Source organism: Pleurodeles waltl, chromosome 12 (genome assembly GCF_031143425.1).
Source record: "Pleurodeles waltl isolate 20211129_DDA chromosome 12, aPleWal1.hap1.20221129, whole genome shotgun sequence".
Taxonomy (NCBI): domain Eukaryota; kingdom Metazoa; phylum Chordata; class Amphibia; order Caudata; family Salamandridae; genus Pleurodeles; species Pleurodeles waltl.
In genome coordinates this window covers 705,809,345-705,837,078 of record NC_090451.1, presented here as the reverse complement: position 1 = coordinate 705,837,078, position 27,734 = coordinate 705,809,345, and the positions used below count along the sequence as shown (strand labels likewise).

The 27,734-nt window shown below is 46.4% G+C and overlaps 1 protein-coding gene across 1 annotated transcript; it reads right to left on the bottom strand.

The window, feature by feature from the left end:
* Positions 1-2,144: 2,144 nt before the first annotated feature.
* Positions 2,145-27,489, bottom strand: LOC138266923 (beta-enolase). The gene is made up of 12 exons (XM_069215680.1): positions 27,383-27,489; positions 16,251-16,338; positions 15,692-15,787; positions 14,997-15,055; positions 13,314-13,383; positions 12,017-12,150; positions 10,919-11,141; positions 7,211-7,408; positions 5,754-5,955; positions 4,767-4,875; positions 4,318-4,376; positions 2,145-2,827 (listed from the first exon to the last, which is right to left on the bottom strand). The coding sequence occupies exons 2-12, from the start codon at positions 16,333-16,335 to the stop codon at positions 2,758-2,760; spliced, it is 1,305 nt and encodes a 434-aa protein (XP_069071781.1). The 5' UTR covers positions 16,336-16,338; positions 27,383-27,489; the 3' UTR covers positions 2,145-2,757.
* Positions 27,490-27,734: the final 245 nt, after the last annotated feature.

The window sequence follows — 27,734 nt, the reverse complement described above, 5'->3', positions numbered from 1 at the left end:
CCCGGAACGGATAGGCCGTTGTGTGCAGCACTCCATATGTTCACATAACACTGTCTAGACAGCCAGGTTCACTAAGAAGGGCTTTTCACCCGCTTGGTGCTACAGGACTAATTGATTTGAGACTGTTGGCAGACCATAGTCCTACCAGGTACTGCTCTGGTAAGGATTCAAAAGCTGTGGAATCTGTGGTTCTACGTCTATCAGAACTAAGAATTACTTTTCTTCAGTAACACTTTCTGGTGCAGACTTACTAGATTCCTTACTACCTCTCCCAGGTTTGTGATTTGGGCTGTACCCACTAATAAGATCCGACATCTAGGAACCTGCACACTGGTCAAAGCAATTCTTTGGTAGCGCCCTGCAGCTGGGGGGTGCGTCCAGACTGGAAAGCAAACATTGTCATCACACAGAAGTGGCACTCCTAGGCCCTGCACAGCTTTGCTGGATTGGAATGGCATCAGTGGAGAACTGCACAACAACTACAGTCTGCAGAGGTTCTGCTAAAAAATTTCCAGATCCAATCTGATGTTTTGGAAATATTCATAAAGGTGAGGAATCTGAAGGTAGATTAGAGTCTATACTAGAAACAATTATTGAAGGTGTGTAGCTTGTTCTTTACAACCATCTCAACTCTGCCTCCTGCTAATCACAGAAACCTAGCTTGACAAAGTGACTCCAGTCTGACAAAGCAGTTTAACCAGGATATGGATCTGGACCTGCAATCACACTCGAAAGAGACTGGCTTGGAGGATGGTGGCATGACTCAATGTAGATATCTAGGCTGCTGCTTCTGCTGGTTTCTCTCAAGATATCTGTTGGACATAGATTTTAGTGACTTGTTTGAGAGGTAGAGTTTCCGGTTACAATGTCCAAGTATACCTCGAGTGACCCTGCCACAGCAAGCCTGGATCGCATCGCCTTCTCCAGCGTGTCAGGACTAACACAACCTGATGAAGACCTCTTGGATATAGCTTCTGCTTTGATGAGACATCCCAGTAACAGAAACCTTGCAGACATCACCATATCTATTTGTTGGCCATCTCCTGCAGGAGCAGTGACAAAACTACTTAAAGAAAATAAAAGATACTCAGTCATTCAGTACTTGGCTCACCAGCTTCTCCCAGCAAAGGTAAATGCAGGTCATTTCTACAACTGGTTCAAAGGCTTGATCAGACTATCCACTGAAAGTCAGGCACATGCCCCAAGCGAAGCTAAAAACAGACCTAGGTGTACTACAGCACCACTAGAGATTAGGACAAGATTGATAACACCTATAACATGACTTCCGAATCATTCATTAATGTTCACAAACGCCAGTGCTCCACAGGTGTCTAACCTCTAAGGAATGACAGAATCCTCACAGAACGGAGTCTGCCCTCATTTGAATTGCTCGGTTTCAAAGGCCTATGTTTGTCAGCGCTCAAAGTCTGCTCACTTTGCGGTCTCCGTTGCGTATTTGGTGTCTGCATGCTGTAGACCTCATTCACCCTGTTGGAATATATTGATTACTGGCTGAGCCCTGTGCATCCCAGGGGGTGGGGAAAGGGGGGGGGGGGGGGGGGGAGGGGGGAGGGGAGGGGAGGCGCACCAGTTGGCGTGCACTTTAGGACACCAAGCATACTGGCTTGTACCTTTATGGTGGGGTTGCCCCGTCACATTAGGGTAAACCCCCAAAGAGTCTACCATAGGTACCTGTAACACACCGCATTGCTATGGGCTGCAATCACGGCTCACAATCCAGCCTAGAACCATAAGCTTTGCCCAGTCTGCGATTGTAGGCAAGTCCTCATGCACAGTTCTCACTAAAGACTTGTATTTCCACCTGCACTATAAATCCATGTTGCGGTTTCTTACCCAGCAACCCAATGTCTATAAAAAGGCAACTGCTCAGTCTCTGCAACACTTAAAGCACGTACACTGTGGCAAATGCTGCATTATGTATAGCACATCAACATTTATCTCCCAAAGGGAGATTCTACTCCCACTGCTGATCCAACCACATGCCTTTGAGATGCAACTCTGGACTGTGAAATTGGGGATTATTCCCTCGTCAGGTGTACTGAGCGCTGTACAAGTCATACAATTCTGTGGTAGCTGGTGGTGTACAAGACAAATTCACATAAAAAACAAACAAAAGGCCACTCTTGGGTTATTTTTATGGTTAATTTTCGGATACCGAACATACATCACGTTTACACGTAAGCTTCACACAGAGAGGCAGCCAACTGATGACCCATTCTAGGAGGATCCATAAAGACCGGCTGGAGAACAGACCACCTGACCTGTGAGATAGTGCTGGGCAACCATTTCAGGTTAAACATTGGACAGGAAACTGCCACAAACTAGGACTCATGAGATGAGGCACTGCTTCCGTCCAGTTTATCTTTCCAGGTTTTCCTTCTGGAATTAGCAGTTCCAAGTAATTCTAACAGAATCTGAAGACCGTTACAAAATCAAAATGGCCAAAGGCACTGATGGCAAACAGGTTGGTAAGGCCCATCAGAGAAAGTATTTACTGGAAGACAGAGCCAAGGCTACCACAGTTCTAAAACCAAGGTCAGGAGAATCAATTTGCCAGCGATTCAACCTTCCAGGTAGGGCACCACACGCAGAACTATACCCAATACAAGAAGGCAAGAAAACGCTGGCCGTGGAAAAGGAAACTGTCCCATTAAGTGCCGAGGCCTTCATGAAACAACGGATCACTCCAACCAGCAACGAATGGAAGGCAGAGCAGAGACGCAGCCAAGCAGCACTTTACTTGGCCCTGGGGTTGCGGAATTTACGTCCAGCAAAGACCGCCTTGTCTCCCAGCTCCTCTTCAATCCTAGGGTAAGGAAAAATAGGACACGATTAGTATCTGGATAGACCAAGTGTGTGACTAAGCAAAAGCTATCCTGTGGGCAAAATCAAAATGCAACACAAACCCTACACGTGCAATACACTCAAACCAGCAGAGTAGGAACCCTGTACAAACAAACCACCACAGTAGTAATCCCATAAGAGTAATAAAAAGGCAAAGGCCTGAAGAACACCCTTATTACTGAACCAGCAAAATGTTCTTTCATGGTACAGCAACATTTTAACTGGGGGAATCATGGTGCTGACAATAAAAATTTTACTGGAAATAAGGAGGAAATGTTCCATGTGCCTAATCTGGACTTCAGAAAGGTAGTTTCTTGTAACCAAATAGAAGAGATCTTGTGCATAGAGTGAGACTCAGGAGAGGTTCTTAAAAATGAGAACTTGGTGACATCTGAACTCCAACACATTCTGCACAACTCGTGTCTGGTTTGATTCAAGTGTGTTTTATAAGCAAATACCCAAAGGAGGGTGGGGGGGGGGGGGAGGAGGCGGCAGAAGGGGGCAGCGAAATGATGGCCCTGAAATATATCTGGGTGGATGCAGACCTCTAAAGAGAACTAGTTTAACAGTTTCAGGAGACTTTCCATTTCAGATAGTTAAAGGAATATTATTCCAAGCTTAAGTAACTGAAGAAAAGGAACGCCAATGTGAACTTTCTTAAATTTGAGGGTGTGAACATAGAAGGTTCTGGATGAAGGGGTCTTATAAAGTGTAATAGGACAAGAGGCCTTCTAACTGTCAGTGGGCAGGCTGTATTAAGGATGACTAACACGGGGCATTGTAAGGAAAGCCCTTCTACATGGACAGCTAATGCAAGAGGGGAGATCTTTCAAGATACTGGCTCTCGTATGCGGCCTCATAACAAGACAAATAGACTTGTTGAATAAGTTGCAAGTTGTGAAGGAGAGCAATCCTTCGAACAATGACATTGCTACAGCTTAGAATTGATGAGGAACTGGTCCAACATTTCTCTGGAGGAAAAAAGGCAAAGACAGAATCATTTGAGTTTTTTCTCCAGAATGAAAAATCATGTGTAAGTTTGTGAGCCTCGAAATAAGTATCGTAAAAATTGCACCTGGATTCTGAGCTCTAGAATATGAGAGGAGGACCGAAACCGTCTGGCCCTCAGTTTGAAGACTAGAGAGAAGGCTTACTGAAAGAAGGACTTCAGTCTGGTCAGTGTTGAGTTTAAGACATGGAATTCACCAAACTAGCGACTGCACGGACACCCCCTTTGAACTGAATGTGTAAAACCTATAGCAGTCTATCAAGGCATGCCAGTGATGTGCATTGTCAGCATAGTACCTGTGGCCAGAAGGTGTAATGAGTAACAAGAGGGGCCATGTAGATATTAAAAGCATAGGGCACAAAGATGCAATAAGTTTATCAAGTTTTAAAAACTAAACTTGGAACAGGCAGGGCAACATTCTGGGTCAATCCTCTGAAGCTTACCTCATCAGCTGATTGTATTTGGCCAGTCGCTCAGATCTGCATGGAGCACCAGTCTTAATCTGAAGGGAAACAGCAAGAGCAGAAGTTTAAGCTTTGCATTAGATAGTACCTACATCAAGGCGTACATTTAGGATTTGGGAAATTAGGATTATGAAACTAAAACACTTGGTGTACAAGGATGGGGTAGGTTGCTCACTAATTTGAGGAAACAAAAATTCCCCAGGGACCAAATACACCAGATCTCAGCCCTTTACCCACCCCAGATTCAAGATACAGGTTGGGAGGCTAGCAGATGTCTAATGAGGCAGGCACCCCTTGTACACCATCTCTCCATTCACCATATTGGAGGTAATGTGCCGCTCCAATGTGTCCTTTGTGCAGTCATGTGGACAGGATAATTCTTGTCCAGACACCATCAGACCCACCATTTCCCCTCACAGGCAGCTCACCTGTCCAGTGCACAGTCCAACCACCAGGTCTGCAATAAAAGTGTCCTCTGTCTCACCAGAGCGATGGCTCACCATCACACCCCAGCCGTTGGCCTGAGCCAGCTTACATCTAGCAAAAATAAAAACTGCTGTCAATAGACGGCACTCAACATTTATAGGATACCAAGCTTAGTTAGTAAATAGCTGTGCTTTAATCCCTGGATACTAAACACCCCCTTACACTAAGGGAAACCCTTTAGACTTTGGGAAGCTTACATGTGTGGTCATCCATCACCACCATAGAAAACACTTGCTTCACTAGAAACTTCCTTTACATCAACCAACTACATGTACACCCCACTGAGTCTGCATTTACAGAAGTCTGCCCCCACTTGAGGTAGTCATTGATTTTATTACTCCAACGGCATGTATGGTCTCAGTGCTGAAAGTGACGGTGCTCTGGTCCTTGTGAATTTGTTGCTCAGGTAACAAAGCAGTGGCTACAACATTCATGAACTTGTAAGCTTTGCAATGTCTTACCTGTCTAGATCCCAAAGCAAGCTTCAGAAGGACAATGCAGGACAAACAGGATTGTCCCAGCAAGGCGTACCTGTCTGTGCCCGGATATTACTTTTATCCCGCCCTCGGTACCAGAAACAACAAGATAGACTCCCCTCCAGCAGCTTCTGAGACACCCATGTGCTAGCCCCATTATTTCTCCCTGAAGACCTCCCCAGCACCATCTTTGTCCCAAATCTGGACCACGCCACATCTTTCCACCCTAGTTAGTCCCTAGATACTTGCACGTCACCACCATCCTCTCGCACAAGCATTATACAGCCCTCTTCACCAACCACATCACCAGCAGCCGCCAAGACTGTCAGCCTCATTCTCCCTCCATAGCACCATCCCCTCCGAGCACCCCAGAAATTCCCACCTCAGCTCCATCCTTCCCAGCACCACCCGCCTCTCCCCTTCGAATAGTCAGTAACCCAAGAGGATACTCACGCCTGGATGGACTCTGTGACGGAGCCAATCTGGTTCACCTTCAGGAGGAGGCAGTTGCAGGCTTTCTGCTCCACAGCTTTCTGGATCCTCTTGGGGTTGGTGACAGTCAAGTCGTCCCCCACAATCTGGATGTTCACCTGGGCTTGAAAGCTCTTCCAGGTCTCCCAGTCGTCCTGGTCAAAGGGATCTTCGATGGACACCACTGTTAATAGACAGAGTTTGAGCACTCAGTAGCAGCTCAGTCTTCTCTCCCACCCACATCTGTTCAACAGCATTGTTGTCCAATCCTTATGTACAACAATGCAACACACCAGTTTCTATCCTTAGAGGATAAACATTTAGGTGTTAGAAGCCAATTATTCCGAGCATGCACATGAAAGATGGACTCTAAAATAATGGTCTGCAATAAGAGATTATGCAACCGAAACCATTCAGGTTTGTGGAGTCTGACTTTTGCATATAAACTCTTGAAGCACATCCTGCACAATATCCACCTCCTTAATTCCATACTTCTGGTTATACCCAACAAGAATGTGTTGATAAACCTTTTCTGCATGACAGGCAAGGAGTTTTTTTTTCTGAAGAACATTCTCCCTTAGTGACATGTACCCATCACCTGATTAGGTGAGACTGTCAAGAGCCATCATTCAATGTTCAGATAAATCGTTCACTCCTTTTAGTTCCATTCTGGTACACTTTGTCTTCCATTTCCAGTATGAATAGCAAAAAAACAAAATAAGAGCCCACAAGGAAACCCTCTGCTGAATAGATACAACTGAAGATCTCCAGATGAACATGTTTTGAGCAGCCCAGAGTAGAAGTGAGGCTGAGGAAGCCTCTTGCTGCTGAGAAGCTCAACCACGTAAGTGATCACAACGCAAAGTAATTAATAATAAAAATATATATATATATATATATATATTTTTTTTTAAACAAAAAAGAAAAGGCAACCAAGATCTGGAGAAGGGTGTTCTATCTACCAAGTAGTCCTCTCCTATTGTAACCAGTAAACAGCGTTTGAAATTAGATTTGCAGCGAGTTAACTGGTTGATTGTAATGCTCCTGTTGCATGAGGAAATAACTGGATACCTAGAACAATCTCATTAATTCACAATCTCGACTTCAGAAAGCTCATCTAAATATGTGAGTGTATCTAGGCAGACTAGGACCTGGTCAAAAGCATTTTAGAATGGAAACGACTCCAGTCACATTGATTCGGAAGAGCACTGGTCTTTAGAACAAAAAATAAATCTGCCAGCTGTGGGGTGAATGCCAACCCGCCCACCCATGTGCTTGTGCATTTGGATATCAGAACTGGTTTTATGTGGCACAGTTACTTAGCTAAAAGCTGCTGTGTGATTAGTCGTTACACACTGAAAGTGCAACAGTGTTGTATTTCTAACACCAGCGTAGGCTGCAGCATTAACAGCACCTCCCGCCCAGGTTCTGCTTCTCACCTGGATAATCCTTGATGAAGCTCTTGTAGATTTCTCCCAGTTTCTCCCCAGTAATGTAGCGGCTAGGATCATCAGGAGATTTGAAGTCCAGATCGTATTTCCCGTTACGGTAAAACTCTGAAGCGGCCACGTCCATGCCAATCACGATCTTGTCAAGATAGCCAGCCTTCTCTATCGCACTCTTCAGGAGCTCAAGAGCTAAAAACAATACAGGTAGGATGAGAGTCCTTGAAGCAAAGCCATCTACAAGATGGCAGCCCTACACCACACCCACAGGGAGCCCTGTGTCGCCCACCTCCCACACCTTATCAATGGCACCTCCCCACTGTAACCAAAAGACATATTGGTTCAGTAAACTACACCAGGATACCTTTCCCCAACCATGACCTAAAGCTACCCGAACTACTTGTAAATTAAGGACCAGCAACATGCTCCCTTCGAAATGTAAAGTGGGTGAGGCACCAAGCTTCATCTGAGGGATGGTGAGGTACCTGCAGAGCCATCCATTTGGACTCCCGCATGGACTCATTTCCACCTCTACCTGGTACGCCACAAAAGTCCAGGTAGTAGCCATCTCCCGAAGACCCAGGTTTCACTGCTAAATTTGAACGCAGGCCTGCTGAGCAGATCTGTGTTCCCAAAGTGTCCCCCAAACTGAAGGGAATCCCAGAGAGATCTTCCACAGGCTCTTGTGCCACCTAGCATCACATTCACACACAAACAGCTTTTACAACTCTGATCAGTCTACGCTCAGTCACCCAAACAATGCATCCTCATGCACACAAAGCTGTCCTACCAGCACTCCGATACCTAGAAGAGACCACCCAAACCACTGCGAACACCTGCTGGTTCGTCTTTATAAAGTAAAACCTGCCATTAACACACCCCTAAAGGGAACGGTAGCTCTGTTCAGGGCCCTAGACGTCCAGGTGAGCTTTAGTAGTAAGACTACACAACTTTCTGTGCAGTAAGAATGCCACGGAAGTGTCACTTGAGTTCAGGCTGGGAGCAGAAGCCCTGGAGGTTGAGCCTTCCAATGTCACCCCAATTCCAGGCACAATCTCATATCGCCCCAAAACCATGCAGTCATATGTAGGTGCAGTTAGGTTAGAGAGAAGGCCAGATTGATGCTTCGTCAAGAGCGCGTAAGAGCACATTGGTACAATTGATGTGCCAAATCGAGTCTGACCAGGCAGTGCACTGCAGCGATAATCTTCCTTTCCACCTTAGTTCTTGTGGGAAGTAAAACATGGAAATCCTGAATGGATAGGGGCTGGGGAATGACACCTTTTGCTACACACCTGGGTTACTAGGCTCAGCCACCAAAACTGACACTTTACTTTTAAGGTGGCAATCAAATGTTTGTACTCTTAAATCACCACCTTTGCTTTGATCGAACCTCTGGTCTCTGCAAGGCAGTAATGCAAGGTAGATTTGTTTAGCGCTACTTGAAACCCATGCATGCAATCAGGCGCTTTGTCGTTCGAAAACGGTAATATCCTGCTACTCCAACAAGCCAATGGTCCACAAACTACAAGCATTCAGGACTTCTGCAGAGCCTTTTTGGGACATATATGCAAGTTCCCAACTGGATGACGGTGTTATGGCCCTATCCAGCAGGCTGAGGACTGCATCCACTCAACATGCTCATCTCTGAAGCAAGGTCAAGAGGCAAAAGGATTGCTGCATGTGATGCAGATATAAGAAATAATTTCTCATCAGAACGAACTCATTTTAGGCCAGATATGTATCCCTTTGGTTTCCAATAGGATGAACGTAGAGCAGCAGCATTCTCATGGCCACATCTACAAATGTTTTTGCTGATCACAAATGGGCATATTCGCAAAATCAGACAGCGAGTGCAAAAAGGCTTTTTGGGATGTATAAAGCCCCATTTGTGATTTGGTAACCTATTTCCAAATCGCAAAATGTGTTTGCGATTCGTGTTAGAAAGGGCGTGTTTAGGGCATCCCTTCCCAGTACCTAACAGTGGTATGTGTGAATGTTTTGCAACCGGAACACATTTGCAATATACCACCAATTTGACATTGGTGGCAACTTATTTGCAAATGTGAAGGGGTTCCAAAGGGACTCCATCCACTTTGTGAGTGTTCGTAAAAGCTTTTTTTAAGCTCAGGCATTGCCTACTTTCTTTTTAATCGCAACTTCTGCATTTCATTTAAAAAAAAAAAATGTTTGCTTTATTTAAAAAGCAACCAGATGTGGTGGTCTTCTGACCCTAGCAGGCCACCATCCCTCTGATTTTATCAATTCCCAATGGGTAGCAAACCGAGACCTACCTCATTAATATTGAGGTAAGTTTCTTTGCGACCCGGTGGGCATTGCAAATGACCTCAAAAGAGTTTAATACACTTGAAATAGTGATTTCCTACTTGGGATTCCTAAGAACTTGCTATGTCACAAGTTTCGCACAAGTCTTTTATTTCATGTTTTTACACTTTTAAGATATTACATACTATAATATTTTTTATAACTTCTGCAACGCCTGGTCTTGGCTGGCAAACATTGGGTTGTGGTTCGAGATGTCTCAACTCCCACTTCCTCGAGCATGCACCCCAGCAGGGGCTCTGTGCCCCAAGTATGACCCACATTGCAAGAAGCTCCATGGTTGAAGTGAGATTGCAGCATGCTTGATGCCTTGGCAAAGAGAACTGCAACTTAAGCTGCAAGCTTGGCCCTGCAGTGAACTATTCATAGTGACTGACCAGGCTCAGTTTGTAGGATGACCTTCAGATAAAGGCCTGACCTTTAGTCAGGTTCTGTGGGGGCGGCTCTTGCATCCCACTGACCTTTCATACATCATCAAGTTACCATAAGAGCTGTTAAATCAAAGTCAGATCTGAACCCTTGAGAAGAGACCTTTGGCAAGTATTTGCCTTGGCCTGTCACTAGACACCAAGTGCTAAAAAGAGCCCAGACTCTTAAGACAGGTTCCCTTCTGCAATCAGAGGGGTCAGCATACACCCTCTTGGGCCAGTCAAGTTCACATCAATGTACCTTCATTCTTGAACTGTAAATTGGACTCTGTGCATGGACAGTAGTCTAGTCAGTTTATATTATAACTATACTCAACCTCATGGATGGGACTGTAAAGCAGGGATTAATACTGCAGAGACAATCTCTTGGACTTCTTTGGCTCCCAGTTATCTTCCCACCCCTCCCACAAGGTTATTAAAGCGACCTTTAACTTACTATATTTGATGTGCCTTGCACAGTCCTATACTTAAAGCAATAACTTCAGTTTTACAGCTCTTCCAATGTTGCATCTGCAGGGACAGGACATCTTTCGTAGTCAAACTTGCAGCTACTCTGGGGCAAAGTCACATCTGCCTTCATGACTAGGATGTGGACTCCGCTATCCCAAGATAAGTTAGGTTTAAACATGCATTAGTACATTAGTTATTGTCCACTGGGTATTTTACAGTGTACCATTTACAGCAGTTTATATGTACTGTAGGGAAATATTTACAGACATCTATACACACTCTGTGCATTGCTTCCTCTCCAGCTAGTTCAAGGCTGAAGGATTCAGAAATGTGGTCTTTGCAATTTACAGGTTGTTCCCTTGGCCTGCTTCAGTGCTAAGCCACCATCCAACAGTAACAAAACAGGCCAAGAAATCTAATCAACACTTCCAACTTAATCGCAGACCCTTCCCCTTTCAAGGTGTTGGCCAGATGCTCATACCTTCATTGTTCTCCAGGATATTTGGTGCAAATCCACCCTCATCCCCCACGTTGGTGGCATCCTTCCCGTACTTTGCCTTGATGACGTTCTTGAGGTTGTGGTATACCTCAGCACCGATGCGCATGGCCTCGCGGAAGGTGGAAGCCCCAACAGGCAGGATCATGAATTCCTGCATGGCCAACTTGTTGCCTGCATGGGACCCGCCATTTATCACATTGAAAGCCTGGTGTAAGAAGAAGGGGTGAAAACAATTGAGGCAAACCAGTAAATCAAAATCTACGTAAGCAGGATGAGGGAAGCCAGCCAATTAAAAGGCAAATTAAGCCATTTGCATTTAGCCCAAGAAATTGTGGGGCATTTTTTGGAAGTATGTCTATAAGATTCAAGAAGTAATGTTTAATGTGTGCGTGTTTACTTCACAAATTAGACAGTTTGCTCCCTTTTTGTGCAAATCTGCCTGGAGCACACCTCAGATCAGCCCAAGCCTGAACACTACAACTACTTCTCCACCCAGTTTCCACATACTGGCTTTCCAGGCACTCCATAAAGTGCTAGTTCGGGGGATGAAAGATGTCCTGAGGGGCTATGCGTGGATGAGTAATGGGCCAGGGAATGTGGCATTCTCTGGAAAACAACTGTTGTGTATTTGTCTGGTGGGGTGTTGAAAGGTTCAATTCACTTGTAATCCGTTTCATCGCAATTAAGACTTTAGGAATGGACACTTATCGCTCACCTCAAACTAATAATGGTGGTACCATTTAGAAACAAACATGCCCAAAATTATAGCAAAGCCTAGTCTGAAATCACTGAATACCAAGTCTAGTAAGTCTCAAAAAGGGACTAACATTTAAAAATTCGGTTAAAGCTTTCAGGTCAAACTTCTAACAGTAGAGGGCTCAAGACCTGGTCTGTGGACAGAAGATGAACTGTAAAATATTACGAGATCAGTGAGTGAAAGATCCTATATTTATAGAGTCCTTTCTTAGTGACCTGGAGGTTGACACTAATGGGAATCTCCAATTGCAGCTCATCTAACAACTTAGATCAGCAGATCTTCCACCCAATGGTTTAAGGGACCAGGGTCAGGGAAGCACTTACCGGCACAGGGAGAATGAGTTCAGCATTTCCAGCCAGGTCGGCAATGTGGCGGTACAGGGGTACGCCCTTCTCAGCTGCCCCAGCTTTACAGACTGCCAGAGATACACCCAGGATTGCATTGGCACCAAACTTAGCTGTTGGGCAAAAAGAGAACCATCATGTAGACTTCCATTGACAACAAAGCACCCCACTTCCTGTCAGTTCCCTTAGTTGAATGCAGCTTTAACGAGAGAAAGAAACTGATGTCTAAAGACTGGCATTCTGTATCAATGCCAGCTCACATGTGTACAGAGCCCACTACACATCTGATAATGGTCTACTGTGGATCACGTAGAGCCCATTGCATATGATTGCTATTAACAGTTGGTTAAACTGCAGTATTTACGTCAACTAAATAGCAATCAGTTTGACATGAGTGCAATATTGAGCGGATGCATTTAGCAATGTGGTTGGTGGTACGGTGGGCAATTGATTTAGACAAAGGTAAGATGTTTACAAAAGTCTTAAGTCACCTTGACCAGTACATATCTAATGCCCGCCAAATCAGAGGAATGTTCCACTGGGTCCCTAGTAGTTCATCCAGGTGAGAATATAGTAAGAGGGAAGCCAATTACCTCTAGTTTATAGAATACTCATAAGGACGCCCAGTGGCAAATGCTTTACCCTATTACAATCCTAAGCAACCAGACCGCTTGCCACCTCAACCCAGAGGACCCAATCATCCCTGAACTGAAATGCAGTCAGGTAGGACGACAGCAGTGTGCATTAGTAAGATAAAATTTAACAGCCTCTACCCTCAGCTCACGGAGGTATTTTGAACCTGGCTATCTTTTCTTAGAGGCAGGCCTTTATTTTCTCTTTGGAATGCCCTTTCAGAGATCCCGCATGCTAAGAAATGTGTTTTGACAAGTTGTTACTTTTTAGCACAGAATACTACTCAGTACTGCAACAAGCGTCAGCAACTCACTAGTTTCAGCAGCAGTTTGGCAGGCAGTCTCGACAGGTGCTCCAAGGTGGCATTTAGGTGTACTCTAAAACACAACAATCCAGTTTTGCTGGAGTCTTCAATTTCCAAAGTAGATTATGAATGACTATACTTAATGTAAGGGACCTGCAGCAGTGGCTGCACTTCAGTTGTTCCATCTTTGAATTACATCCAGATCATCCTATAGTTAAAAGGCCCTTTTCAGTACCACCTCCTCAGGCTCGAGCTTTTTTTGCATCATACTGTGTAACACATGCAAGGTTCAGAAGATTCAGACCAATAAGCAAATATTTAATAAAATAAACACCTTACATTTGTTCTCAGTCCCATCCAGCTCGATCATGAATTTGTCAATCTTCTCCTGATCCACCACACTCATTTTCTGGAAAGGAAAAATTGATAATTTAGCACATTAAGGGGGTCATTCTAAGTCTGGCGGGCGGCGGAGGCCGCCCGCCAGACTTCCCCCCCCCCCCCCCCCCTCCCAAAATACCGCTCCGCGGTCACAAGACCGCTGAGGGTATTTTGGCTTTTGCACTGGGCTGGCGGGCGACCGCCAAAAGGCGGCCCGCCAGCCCAGTGCAAAAACCCTTCCCACGAGGACGCCGGCTCAGAATTGAGCCGGCGGAGTGGGAAGGTGCGACGGGTGCAGTTGCACCCGTCGCGAATTTCACTGTCTGCAAGGCAGACAGTGAAATTCAAAGTGGGGCCCGCTTACGGGGGCCCCTGCAGTGCCCATGCCATTGGTATGGGCACTGCAGGGGCCCCCAGGGGCCCCACGACACCCCATACCGCCATCCTGTTCCTGGCGGGCGAACCGCCAGGAACAGGATGGCGGTATGGGGTGTCTAAATAGCCGCCATGGAGGATTCAGAAGGGCAGCGGAAAACCGGCGGGAGACTGCCGGTTTTCCTCTTCTGACCGCGGCTGAACCGCCGCGGTCAGAATGCCCTGCGGGGCACCGCCAGCCTGTTGGCGGTGCTCCCTCCGACCCTGGCCCCAGCGGTCTTGTACCGCCGGGGTCAGAATCACCCCCTAAGTGTGGGTGAATGTGCCAGTGATGGAAGGTGAATTCACAGTAATGAGACAAGATTGAACTAAAATGTGAGAAGCAAGTTGGACATCCATATTTCAATATTCTGAAATCATTTGTACATACATATGTCACCCACTGTAGTATTTCATAAGCCACAGGAACTATGCTCCTTGGCACCGAGCATGGAAGAGTAACCAACAGATGTGAGACTGAATCAGTCAGTATCACTTCTCAGCCAAACCCACAATGGGATCTCATGTGTCCATTTCCCTTGTATTGCAGTAGAACTGCTTGTTTTCCCAGATAAAGCTTCAGATAACCCCACGGGCCCCTGTGCTGGGGTCCTAGGATGTCCTGAAGCATGTCTAACAGGAGCACCTACAGGCAGCTTAGTATGATAGTGACATACTCCAGGCAGCATCATTCTTCCATGCCAACCCCACTTCTCCGAAGTTTTCCTGCTCCCCAGACAGGTGCATTCCCAGTTTACACAATGCATATCTCATTGACTCCAGTCAGGCACATTAATTCCAAACCCTGGTATCATTATTCTCAAATTAGACTTGTTAATGTGGCTTCTACAAGCAGAAGTAATTAGCGCCAAGCTCCAGCTAGATAAGGAGACAACAGTTTGAGCTGTTAAAATAGGGGCATTCTTGGTATGGGTTTATTTGCAGTGATGGTGGTGGAAGCAGATTCTATTCAGGGGGGCAAGTTACTTCCATCATTATAGGCCAGTTTCACACCAAATGAATTGGTTTGAACGTTTGCAGTGGCCGATTGGTACATAACTGTATTCAGGACCACTGGGTTTTCAACCACCACTTCAGACAACAGGATACAATATTTCAGGCAAAAGATGAGTCACAAAAACCTTCCAATAGGTTGTTTATTAAGCTTTTGTGCCACAGCAGTCAGACTTGAACTCTTTCACAAATAGAAAATAGTTTGTTACTTACCTTTTCGAGGAGAGCAGGCACAATGGTCTTGTTGATATGGTCAACTGCATGTGACACACCTAGAGAAAGAGGCAGAGTTCAAAGGAGTCGGAAAACAAACCTAAAAATGCAAACTAGTTTGTGCAGGCTCAAACTTCCTGTAACCTGAGATTTTGATTAAGACATTTCAAGGAGGTTGAGCCTTGAACTCTATGTGATCTTGCTTCCAAATTCATAAATTGGCCACTGTGGTCAACTGAATCCTCCTCCATAAATGTGGAGGCCAGGCATGTTCCATAGAAATAGAAGAACAGGGAGGTTGTAGAAAACCTTCAAGTCTTGAAAATTCCCCACTGACAACATCAAGCACACCCTTGAAAAATCTACACCCACCGTTGTGAGAAGTCAATGCCTGGAGTTCTGCTTTTTCTTTTAAAGGACCCACCCAGCTCAGGACTCACCTTTCCTCAGGAGAAGATCCACACAGCTCAGGGTTCCTTTTCCCCCCCAAGAGGACCCAGATAGATCACAACTTTCCTATTGAAAGGATCCACGTAGATCCAGACAGAGGAAAAACCACACAGCTTAGGCCTCACCCCGCCATCCCAGAATCCTCCCTCCCTCCCTCCCTCCCTCCCCGCCCACCCCCCCCCTCCCTCCACCGCCAAGCCCTCCTAAACAGGACAAGAGGTTCATCTACAAAGCACAGAGCTTACCTTTCCCCAGGTACCGGGACTTGTCTCCATCACGAAGTTCTAGGGCTTCGTAGATGCCAGTGGAGGCACCACTGGGAACAGCTGCACGGAAGAGTCCTGCAGAAGCAAAGATAAAGTATTAATTTTGGCTTCGCAACTCAGACAACACCCTTCTTACCGCCTGCAGTTTGCAACATATTGGCCATTGCGCCTACCAAGACAGTTTGGCATGGTTAGATCTGAGCCGTGCAAAATTGAATACTTTGTTTGATATAAGGGAGTTAGCTAATCTGTACATCTGCATCTTGTCAAAAACAGATACCAATTGATTGTATAGAAGCAATTTAAAATATAAGGACGTGTTCGGAATAAATTTGCCTTCTTCCATATGGTGCTGACGAAATGAATTAGACGTTAAGCAGAGTTTTACAAAAAAGTTGCCAGCAGCACTGGGCATCAGTGATCTTGTAGTAAACATGCCAGATCTTTGGTGGAGCAAATTAAGACTGCAATAAAAAGACCAGCACTTTATAAACCATGGTGCTTGCCTCTCATGGGACATAGAGGTTTTCCAGCTTACCTTTGGCCGTGGTCAGATCCACTTCCACAGTAGGGTTACCACGAGAGTCCAGGATCTCCCGGGCATGAATTGACTTAATCGACATTGTCTAGAAAAGATGGAAAAGGGAAACTCAGCGTTGCAAGAAAGACAATCCCTCCCCTTTCAACACCCATCAGCTGAGTTTGTGAAACCTTTTCACAACCCATACAAACAAAACTACCAACATGTCGTGGTTGGGCGGTGTGTCCTAAAATACATTACCTCCCAACTTCTTGCCATGGTTTCTGCCATTGCCCTCCTCCACCATGCACATCATGTAATGTAATCATCCGTTTCCATAAAGACGGAAACAGAAGCTCCTTGAAACTTCAAGTTCCTGCAGAGCTACCCCTTGTGCACAAAGTGCTTCTACCAGACTACAGGTTTTAGAGAACTTACTGGTAATGTGCACTCCACCTTTATCCAAACTATTGAGTTTTATTAGTGACCAGTTATCCCTCAGCTATGGGATGGCTCAATGGATCAGGGGAAGAAACTGGAGCTATTACAAACCCCACTGGTCAACCAAGCTAGAAGGGTTAGGTACAATGGTCAGCACATCAGCAATTGAGGATGTTTATAAACTGGCCATCACTGGTCAAACATAACCCTCACCTGAGGAGCTCCCCAGAGGCTGTAACCAAGGGAATGGGTCAGATCCAAGGAAAGCTTAACACTCTAAAATCAGTGGAAAATTAACTGTCGACATCAGACCTTGCCCACTTCTCTCAAAATAAAAACCCTCAAATGTCAGAGGGACAGTTGTCGGAACTTACTTTTGAAATACTCATTTTGGGGACAGTCTGGTGCAGACCTCTACCTTTCACAATGAAGTCAGCATGGACTGCTCAACCAGTATCAGGGAACTGAGAACCCATGAGCTGCCCAGAAAGACTCCACAAGGATAACCAATCAGAACCGTGGATCTGCTAAGATGGATGCTGTTCCAAATACCCAGTTGAAGCACAAACAGAATAGCCCAAGACAATGGGCAGGAGTGAAGCGGTGCCTTTGGCACAGGAGACTCTTGCTTGGACATGGTTGGAGAGGGCTGGACCAGGAGCAATCTGGTTCAGGTTTTAACCAGCCCCAGAGATCAAGCCCACCCATGTCCTAGAGGAACCGTAAAGGTGCCTAGCTTTAGCAAGTAGTGGTTTTATTTTTTTATAAACAGATGCAAACATTTTGCACATTATAAAAGTGGCCTGCAGGCTGGTCACAGCTCAAGCACTGAAGTGCTTCCCTTTTCAGGCAGCTGTGCACACATGATCAAGCAGAACGCTGTCACTTACGGCCAATGGGTGAAGTGGGCTGACCCAATTATGCCTGCAGTGGTAGACAAACATTTGATCAGACCAGTGCATGAAGACAGCTGATGACGTGAGGACTGCAGGACAGATAAAGGTTTGCCCAAGCCACATTTAAGGAGCAATGGCAAAGCCAATAGTTTTCATCTATAGTAGATCTATTGGCTTTGTCATTTTGCTGTAGTCATTTATGCTCAGCAGCATGGCTGCTGTGAGTGGTTGACACTAAATTAAAAAGCTGTGTGATGTGGTGAATGCTGGCTGCCTCCACATTTTTTTTTTTTTTACTTCCAGCCGTGTTGCACAGCAGCCGCAGTGCTGTGCAACATGGCTTAAAAAAATGGCAATGCCAATAACTCTTGCATAGGCCATTTCTATTAGCTTTTTCAGTGCTGGTTTGTATTGAGTTTCCCTCAATCACCTTTCAAGATGCTTGGTGAGACTACTTATCCTTGGGTGTTGGGGCGAGGGTGCCAGGGCTTCGCCATGTGCTGACATGGTAGGGGGGAGTACCTGTGCCAAAGCAGCCTAGGGGTGCTGCCTGGAGGCTCTGTTATGTGTTCTCATCCGTGTGCAGCTCCCCACTCTCCAGTACCCCTTACCTCCTGAAATGTACTATCGTTTTGCCCTCGGTGTAGTGCATCCTACCCATTTAAAGCACTTAGGGCCAGATGTAGCAAAGGGCTTTCCCATTCTGTGTCAATGGGAAAATGTGTTCCGTGGTGAGCTTTTTGCGGTCTATTCTGTGGCCACAACTTGCGTGCCAATTTCCTAGTATGTGCTCGGGCCCTCGGTCATGTATGTAGCAGTCTCTCCCATGTCTGAAGACTATCTCAGTTTACATGCCAGCACTAAGGGTCAGCTGTGCGAGATTAAAGGGGCAGAAGTCTAGATACGAGGCAGTCAAGGGGCGCTGGAGGTGGCCAGCTGGTGCTGTGTGTGAGAATCATTTCCATGTTCTCTTGGGTTGTCCAAGAGTGCTCAGACCGGAGTTGGGGAAGTTTGTCAGAGGGTGAAAGGGTTTTTGGAAGTGGTGAGGACTGGGGAATCCTGTCCCCAGTGCAGTCTGTTGGAGACCTGATTGAACGGAGGTGAAAAGGCAACAGCGGTTCTTCAAACTTTTGACTTGTGGGCACCCTTGTTTATCATTACTGGAACACCGAACCCCCCCCCCCCCCCCCCCCTCCACTCACTAAATTATTGCAATAAGGGGACCCCCACTGAATTGTTATTGGAAGCCGGGGATTCCGGCCTAAACACAGTCAATGATTTGAACCGCAAACTACACACAAAAAAGAAAGATACAGAAACATGAATTCCAAACATACACAAACAACATTTTATTTATTTTACAGACAAATATTTAAAATGCACATTTTTAATTGGAAGGTCGGAGTTTTTCTAAATTTAACTGAAGCCATACATCGTCGTTAGTATTTTCTGTTTGATGCCCCTGCCCTGCTCCCACGAACCAATCGGAGGACACGAATTTAATTTTGAGTCTCCTATTTGAATTTCGTTGATATTTACAGCATGTTTTTAAATTTTCAATTGTACCTTTACCCACTTTACTTATATGCACTTAATGAAAGTGTTAATATGTAATTCTCAGCATCTGCGGATCCCTGAGGAGGCTTTGCGGACCCCCGAGGTCCCCAGACCACAGGTTTGGAACCGCTGGTCTGTTTCTTCCAGTGATTTTTGTTCTTACCAATTCTCATTGAGCCAGAGAGCTGACTGTTTAGGTCTTCTCTTTTTGATTTTTATTGGAGCAAACTCTGAGCTGATATGAGAAAAATCAAAATATTGGACAGTCGAATCATTGAGGTCTGTTGGGGGCGAGGGGTAGTACATTCTGCGCGGTGTTGCTCCTTTTATTGGCGTTGATATTTTTGGGTGTTGTAAAAACTAGTTATCACCCTTTTTGGTTTGTCCACTCAGGAAGTCCCTGAGCCCACAGATAGAAAGGGGTGAAATATAAGGCAGACCTATGGGCTTGGGCACCGAGAGCAGGCCTCCTTTGGACATTATTAAGTGTACTTTGGACCTTCTCTTGGCTGTCTTGGATCACGTCATTTCCAGGAAGGAACCAAGCAAAGGGATTGAGTGAGTCACCTGGTGCCCCAATGAGGACTAAAACAGCCCATAAAAGACTCCTTTGTCTCTTTGCACCGATTGGTTAATGGTGAGATCCGTGTGTTCCTCAATTAAACCTGCATTGTCCGGGGGGGGTGATAGCATGTCATGTGGGAGTGGGATGGTGTACGTGGGGCTCCGAGTCACGCTTTGCATTGTGGGTCTCTGGTCTGGTTTCTGGACCAGTGGGGGTTTTCTTGGAGCTTGCCGATGTGTCACTTATGCAGTGCTTAATTTGTAAATAAATGTGCCGGTGCCCAAAGCTCTCCTCTTAAACACGCGGCTGCAGCAATTAAATGTGCGAAGACGGAATTCTGAGGCAGCGTAATCCTGAAGCCATCTCGGGCCTCTAATCCATTTAAAGCCACACTCTGCCCCTTCACCTCACACTTGCAGCTTTCTCCCTTTGTGACGCTTTTTCGTTTCTCTGCCTCCGTCTTTCCCATGCGTCTTTTGCTCGCAGAAAATGCTTAAACATAAATAGATGCTCAGCACCGGAAACAATGAGCACAAATTAAGCACTGCCCTTATGGCAAGAGAAGTCAAAGAGGTCTAATGGAGAAGGGGGGCCTGCCCTCCGAGGTCTAATATAAATGGGGTGAGGGCACGCCTTGCCCTCTGATGTCGGATAGTAACTGGGTGCGGGAGGAGCAGATTGCCCCCTCATGTCTGATATTAAGTAGGCGGGGGCTCCCCAGGATGGGAGTCTAATGCACGAGTTTGATGTACTCTGGGGGAGGGGACCCTGCTGTTAGAAGCCCACCCCCGACTGGTATATGTGCCCTACAGTCACATTCCAGCTCACGTCAGCTGCCGCCTTTAAATAGACCGGGGGGGGGGGGGGGGGGGGGCGGGCGGCCAGGGCCCCAAGATGAAGGTCGCACACTGTAAAGGGCATCTCCGTGCCACTCAAGAATAGGTGCCCTCAAAGAGGGATACCAAGGGCCTCGGTGTGTGTGGGTGGGAGGGGGGGGGGGGGGGAGAGAATTGGGGCAAGGGGGAGCTTGGACATTTAGAGAGCAGCAGACACCCCAGTGTCGAGGACTTACCCCATGAAAGTTCAGCACCCCCCTGTGCAGTCCATGAACCTCAGTACAGGACCGGGCCGGCCTCTGCACCGGGCATTTCCCTGGTGGATGGAGCCCCTGGGAGCCGGGTATGAAATCCCAGGGCTGCTCCTGGTACCTCCGTCACTGGACTGCCCCCACAGAGAGAGAATCGATAGTCGGAACAAGTGAGAAGAGACCAGCAGGGCTGGTTCGAGCATTTGTACCAGGGATGCACTCGGTTCCCAGCCCGGCCCGGCTTCAGGACCCTAGCATGGCAGAGACGCCCTGTGGCAAGGGGGGCTGTTCTGGGGGTTTCAGGCACACTGGCATGCCACCGTGGGTTATGGCTTAAAGGTACTCATGGGGGTCAACCCTCCTTTCGGGGTCACCCCACTAGCCCTAGTAGATTGCTTGGTCGAGGGGCGGCTGTTAGGGTGACGTGGACCCGATCTTCCGAGGCTGATGCTCAGTGTGACCTTGGTCAGTCATTGCAGGATGAATCTCTGGCGTGAAATAAAGACAGTGCGTTCGATAGCAGGCGATGGGTCGCGCAAAGTGGTGCATTGGATTTTACAGTTTACGCAGCACAGTGGATTTTACGCGACCCTCTGCAATGAGTAGGATAAGATCGGGTTGATTCCAGGTCGTTAGTGACTTTGAATAGTTCAGTTTTCAGAAGATTATGTTCTGATTGGTCTCGCTGATGGACCTGCATCGGAGTCGGGGGGTGGGGGGGGTTGGGGCTTAACTGCACCCCTCCACCGGAGTCTGGTGAACCTCGTACCACTGGGGCACTCAGTAATACATAAATAACCCTTCTGGCTCTCGGCCGAGGCCCACAGGCCGAAATCTAAGGTCTGGCATCAGTGAGATGACGCAGAACAGGCATAGCCTCTGGAAACAGGGGCGCAAGCCACCCCAAAAATAACCATGCTCGAGCTTGGGAGGGACTCTATAATAAAGAAACCTTTAAATTTGATGTTCTCAGGTCAAATGTCAGGCTCACTTCTGACAAATCACTCCTTATTCATTTAACATAGGGATTAGTGTTTACTTTTCTTTCCCGGACTGTAAAGTGATAATTTCGTAGCGTGCATCATGTGACAATCTTGGAGTGTGAAAAGGTAGGCTGTATTTTTTTCCCGGAAAAAAAATAAATAAACTTTAACTGTAGAAATATCTCAAAATATTAGTTAGAAAAGCACAAATGAAGCAATTATATATTTCTAAAGTGTGAGGCAAACAAATATATCATAGGATGAAAAAATGGACATGCTTTACTTGGTGATGGACACATGATACATGTTCACTAGAACCCGAATTCCATACATTTGTGAGCTGTATAATGTTAGCTGTGAAGCTGCATGCCTATGCAAATTAAGTGGTCTTGTCATTTGGGTTGTGCAGTCTGTGACAGTGCACCAACACCATGCTTTAGTAATTTCTTTGTGGCAGTGTGCTCCAAAATGCAACAGCTGCAGACCACACCCCTCCCACTCGCCCGATGAGTGGGCGGGGCTCATTGGCTACACTCGTTCTTTGTGCGTCGCTTTGATTTTTCAGTCCCTATAAATTCATGGATATAATACTAAACAAAGGATTTAGGCCCAGATCTTTGGCTTGGGGTGCATGTTTGAAATTGTTCAGCATTTTGTCCATCATCTCTTACTTTTAACACTGATAGCAGCACCCCCACCCTGAAAACTACTCCAGCACCACTAACAGGAAGTCTGCGAGAAATTAATTTTGCCATTGGTTGTTGGCCATTGTCCAAGCACACACTTTCAGTCACAACTAAGGTAAAGTTCCAGTGGAGTCATCACCTGTGACGAGGTAGGGCCCAGGTTGTCAGATAGCTTGTGTAATCACTTTCTACTTTGCATTCTGGTACCTGTAGTGTGTACTTGGCTTCACAGCCCCAGGGGTACAGAGATCCAAAATGCAAAGAAAAAAACTTTTAAGACACTAACAGCAGGCACGGTAGATTCCTGGTGAGCATTTCCTAGTTTTACGACAAGTGAGGTTGCCCTTGCAAATGGTGCATTGGTTATAATTCGGCCCGAGACGAGTGGCAGCTTCACAAGGAAGGCAACAGCTACACTATCAGGTCTCTAGTCGTAGAGAGTGGGGAGGGGCGCCGTAGTGGGTTTGTAAAGAAACCAGAGATCAAGACAAGTTCTTTGATTTATCCCCTTACAGAGATTACATTTAAGGCTTCCAGTTTTTACTCATTTTCACAGATAAATACTATAGAAAACAACGTGCTTCCTGTCTATTTTTAGACGTGGAAAAATGGTGCGTTTTGTGAAAGACTCAACTTGCTGCCTTTCATTAATCCCAGGCAAAAGCTGATCCGACAAAGTTACAAAACAGGATCTGATTTCCTTAAATACAGACATATGTTAACATATTTGTAGTATATCGCCAATATGCACATGTGGATGTGGTATTGTTGTATGTGGCTGCGTAATTTGCTAAAAAAAACACCAGGCATCAAATTATGAGTGTACATCTGAGTTAAATAAATGTGTAAATACATCATTCTACAACTTAATGTATCCTTTAATGCAGAATATTGGAGTAATAGGAAGGCCAAAAAAAAATTAAAAAAAATGATAAGATAAATACAGATAGAAACGTTAAAAAAACGGGAGCTCTAATTATATTAACATAAGCTGCTTCCAATAAAACTAATTACTGTGCAAATATGGTGATATGCAACAGTGCAATTAAGTCCTAACTTAGAATGTTTAAAAAGGTTTTTGAAAATACTTTAATTTGTCATTTGTGGTGGATAACATCATTCCTTTGGGCACCTTGCAATGCTGAAAGCAGGGGTCTGCCCAGGACAGAATCATGTAGAAATAATGCGATTTAAATCCTGAATTCCATTATTACAAAGTGGATTTACAGGTTGGTCCCTGTGGATGCGGCTTCAAGCGCCTACTAGTGCCATAACTGGCAGTCTGTGCGCTCTCAAATGTGGGTCTTTTAATGCATTGTTCAGAGACCAACATGAAATGTGGCTGCTTCGTCCCCAATATGGCTGCAGGTGTGAGAGTGTTACAACTTTTACAAAGTAGCGCAAACCATTTTGTCCAATTTAAAACATAGCAGCACTTCACTCTTAACGCAAGCTTCAAGTCGCTACATTTCCAAGTTTTTAAATAAAAAACGAAACCAAGGATGTACTTATCAGATCTTTACACTTGCCATCGCCCTATGTATTTGGTATTTTGTTTTTTTTTTGTTTTATTTGCCGTATTTTACTCAAACAAGTGTATGTGAAGCAGTTTGCTCGTGCCCTCTGGTAATCTAGTTATAAAAAGTTTTCATTTATGAGAGCACGCCGGGTTATGGCAGATGGTTACTGCCCAAGAGACAGGTCTGGAAAGGAGGGTTTTGCAGCTGCTGTCTGCAGTGTTCAGAGGACAGCAGGCGAGAGATTCACGAGACCTGGTCAGACCATGCAGACCCAGAGTAAAAAACAAAAGACCTCTATAACCACTTCTCATTTGCCCGGCATGTTTTTGGCTGCACAGTGATGCTCTTGGCGAGGTTGTCAATTAAAAAGCCACAGTCCATGGCAGGTGAAGGCAAGTGAACCGTGTGCGCACAGGTGTCCCTCATGGCTCAGAACACCAACTCAGTAACATCTTATCCCCTTTCAAGCCTTTGTGGTATGCATTGCATGTCCGCTCCACACATCCCTTCCAGCAAGATAGCCCGAGGGTTAATGCACCTGCTGCAGAGATGCGAGTAGCCCGCTAGTTACAGGTATTCGTCCTAGCAAGGAAGCTGGCATCTAACCACCCCATTTGCTTCTAGCTGGTGTCATGGAGACCACTTTGGTCCCATCCACATCTTTACTTTCCTACCGAGGCCTCCTCTGAGTGTCCAGCCCAGGGGTCCAGACACAGGCCCTGCACAACCAAGGACCAGCATACATCAACGAACAAATGACCTTCCAACAACCGACCAGACACCTGCAATCTGCCTCCCTTCCCATAGGGGGCACCAGCCCCAGATCTGCAAATCCAACAGCAGAGGGCGCTACCCCTCTCACAGGGCGGCCAAAGCCTGGAATGACCTTCCTCCGCACCTCAGGAACTCGACATCGCTCCAGGAATTCAGGAAAGGATTCAAGACCTGGCTGTTGGAATGAACAGAGCACCGCGAAGCAGCTATCAACTCCAGTGCCTCAAGGCCCTCAAAGGTGATTTGAAGCGCTTTATAAATCCTGATTGGAAGGGCAGGGAGGATATGGCCTATGGCAGGTCCCTTTGCCAAGTTCTTACCCTTCTCTCCTAGGTCTTGACTCCTTGTAGCAATCACTGGTCAGAACACCTCATGCCAGGAGATGGACTGCCTCCCCCCCCCCGGGCCCTCCAAACAATGACTGGACTCTCTTTTTTGGGTGTACGTCATTTACCTGCAGTCGGGGGACTCCTGGGGGTCCACAAGGCCTCTGCAGGGGGTCCATGATTTATTAGAAAATTAACAGATTAATAAAATGTATATAAATAAAGTGGCTAAATGTACAAGTGAACAGTTCAAAATCTACTGTAAATGCCAAGGAGTTTGAAATTGGACCCAAAAAATTAAACTAGTATCCCGAGATTGATTTGTGGGAGCAGGACAGGTGCATCAAACGGAATATAATATTGACGATGTGTGGATTCAAATGACTTTAGAAAACCCCCAACCATCCTAATAAATTTTTACTTGGTTTTATTTATATGTCTTTTCAAGTTAAATGAAGTGTGTTATTTGTGTTTGATGGAATGCTTGTTGCTTCCAATGATGATTCAATGGGGGTCCCCGGGTTCCAGTTAAGTGACAGGCAATCTAACTGCCCAGAACGCAGTCAGTAAGTGTTGGTGTTATACCGCTCTGGGATGTGGTTACTACCTTTAAGTCCTGGCAAAGACAAGTTACTGCTGGGGTCAGAGGGTGGCGGATAACGTCATGCACTCCTGCCACTCACATTCAGATGTGAAACATTACTGAGCCTCAAGCACCCACGCCCTCCAGGGCGCACATCACTTGCGGGCCATTAACTACAGTTATTGACTGGCTGTGTGGTCATTCACCCCGCTTGGAACCAAGATACCTCACAGTATGCAATACCTCTCAGACAGCAGTCCGTTCTAAAGTACTGCATGGATACCTCACACCCCATTCTAAAATATTGCACGGGTACCACCACAATATACAGTACTGCCCCATTCTAAAGTACTGCATGGATACCACCACCTTATGCAAGGCCTCTCAGACACCCCATTTTAAATTACTGCATGGATACCACCACAGTATGTACTACCACGCAGGCACCGCCCCATTCTAAAATACTGCACGGGTACCACCACAATATACAATACCTCTCAGATACTACGTTCTACAATAGTACATGGATGCCACCACAATATACAGTACCTCTCAGACACCAGCCCATTCTAAAATACAACACAGATACCACCACAGTATACAATACTGCCCCTTTCTAAAATACTGCATGGATACCACCACAATATACAGTACCTCTCAGACACCACCGCATTCTAAAATACTGCGTGGCTTTTAAAGGTTAGTTGAATCCACTCCAGACCCCACCCACCCCCATACATTATAAATGCATTTAGTAGTCCAGGAACGCATTCACCGTCACGGGCTCCTCGCGACTGATTTGGGATGAAGCAGTGATCCGCGGCCGGTCTCCATTCACAGAGCTGTGCAGTGAGAGTTGTAGGCGCTCTGATCTCCAGGAATATTGCATTATGGGACCTGTAGTTCTGCCCGCTCGTATACTACGGAAAGTAAACTGAACGCCTAACAGTGTAAAGAAACTACTTACAGGACCGCCCGAGCAGCCTTAATACCAAACTCAGAATACTCCGGGATCCGAGCGCTTTGAAGCCGCATATGCGCTGTACGAAAAGTCAAGTTCAAAATGCTCAGTTTAGGAAATTAAATAGGAGGAGGCACAGAGTTAAGTGAGACCCAACTTCTCAGCAGAGGTGGGGGGGTGGGGGGGAAGAGTATGCCTTCGGCGCCACGCAGAGGTTTGTGTGGCGCCTTAGAGTTTAATTTACCGCTTCTAAAGTTTAAACTAGACTTCTGAGCAGCCACCGCAGGAAGGTTAGTTAGTGGCCTGATTGCTGACGGGAGAACCCGGAGAATCGAGTTTGAATATTAAGCCCGATTCCGAGTGGACTAAGATGTGTGATCCTGGGCACTAAGCTCCCTTTCTGATAAAAGTAGCATGCAGAGAACGAGCATAGGGCGTTATATGAAGAACACCTGGGCGTGGCACTAATATTTAGGGAGATCATTGGTGCCTAAAACCCCCATGGGAGCACCAGAGCGCTAGCCGCTCCCAGAGAAAAGCCCCACACCCTCTACACCCTCACCACACAAGGACGTCTGGAACAGACATATGCACCCCCTCCCTTCGGCCTTTACGCCGGGGTGGGGGAGAGTGGAGACATCTTGTATCCCTGGGAGGGCTAGCGCCACCACATGCCAAGTGCACCCACCCCATGGTGAGGAGTTTTGGGCGTTATGAATGTGAGGAGAGGGTGCCGGCGCTCACACAGTGTGCCGGGGCTGCGCCGCTTACCTGCTTCTTGCTGGGCCGTCTCTCTGGCAGACTGAGGCAGCTGACAAGGTAGCGACCACCCCTGGGCGCCTCTCTTTATAGAGGGGTTCTGGCAGGCCGCGCCCCCTGGGAGAGACCAAGGGGTCCTCTTGCAAGTGCCCTTCCAGCTGCCACCGCAAGGGAAGTGTTTAGTGCTCACGGGGAGGGGCAGTTCTCCCGCCCCGCCACTGCCCTGCAGTGATCCCGATGCAACTGGTGCACCGCCCCCCTGCAGTGACCCCCAGGCAGCTGGACTACCGAATCTCTGCACTGACCAAGAGGTAACAGGGCCACCGACCCCCTGCAATAACCAAGAGGTAACAGGGCCACCGAC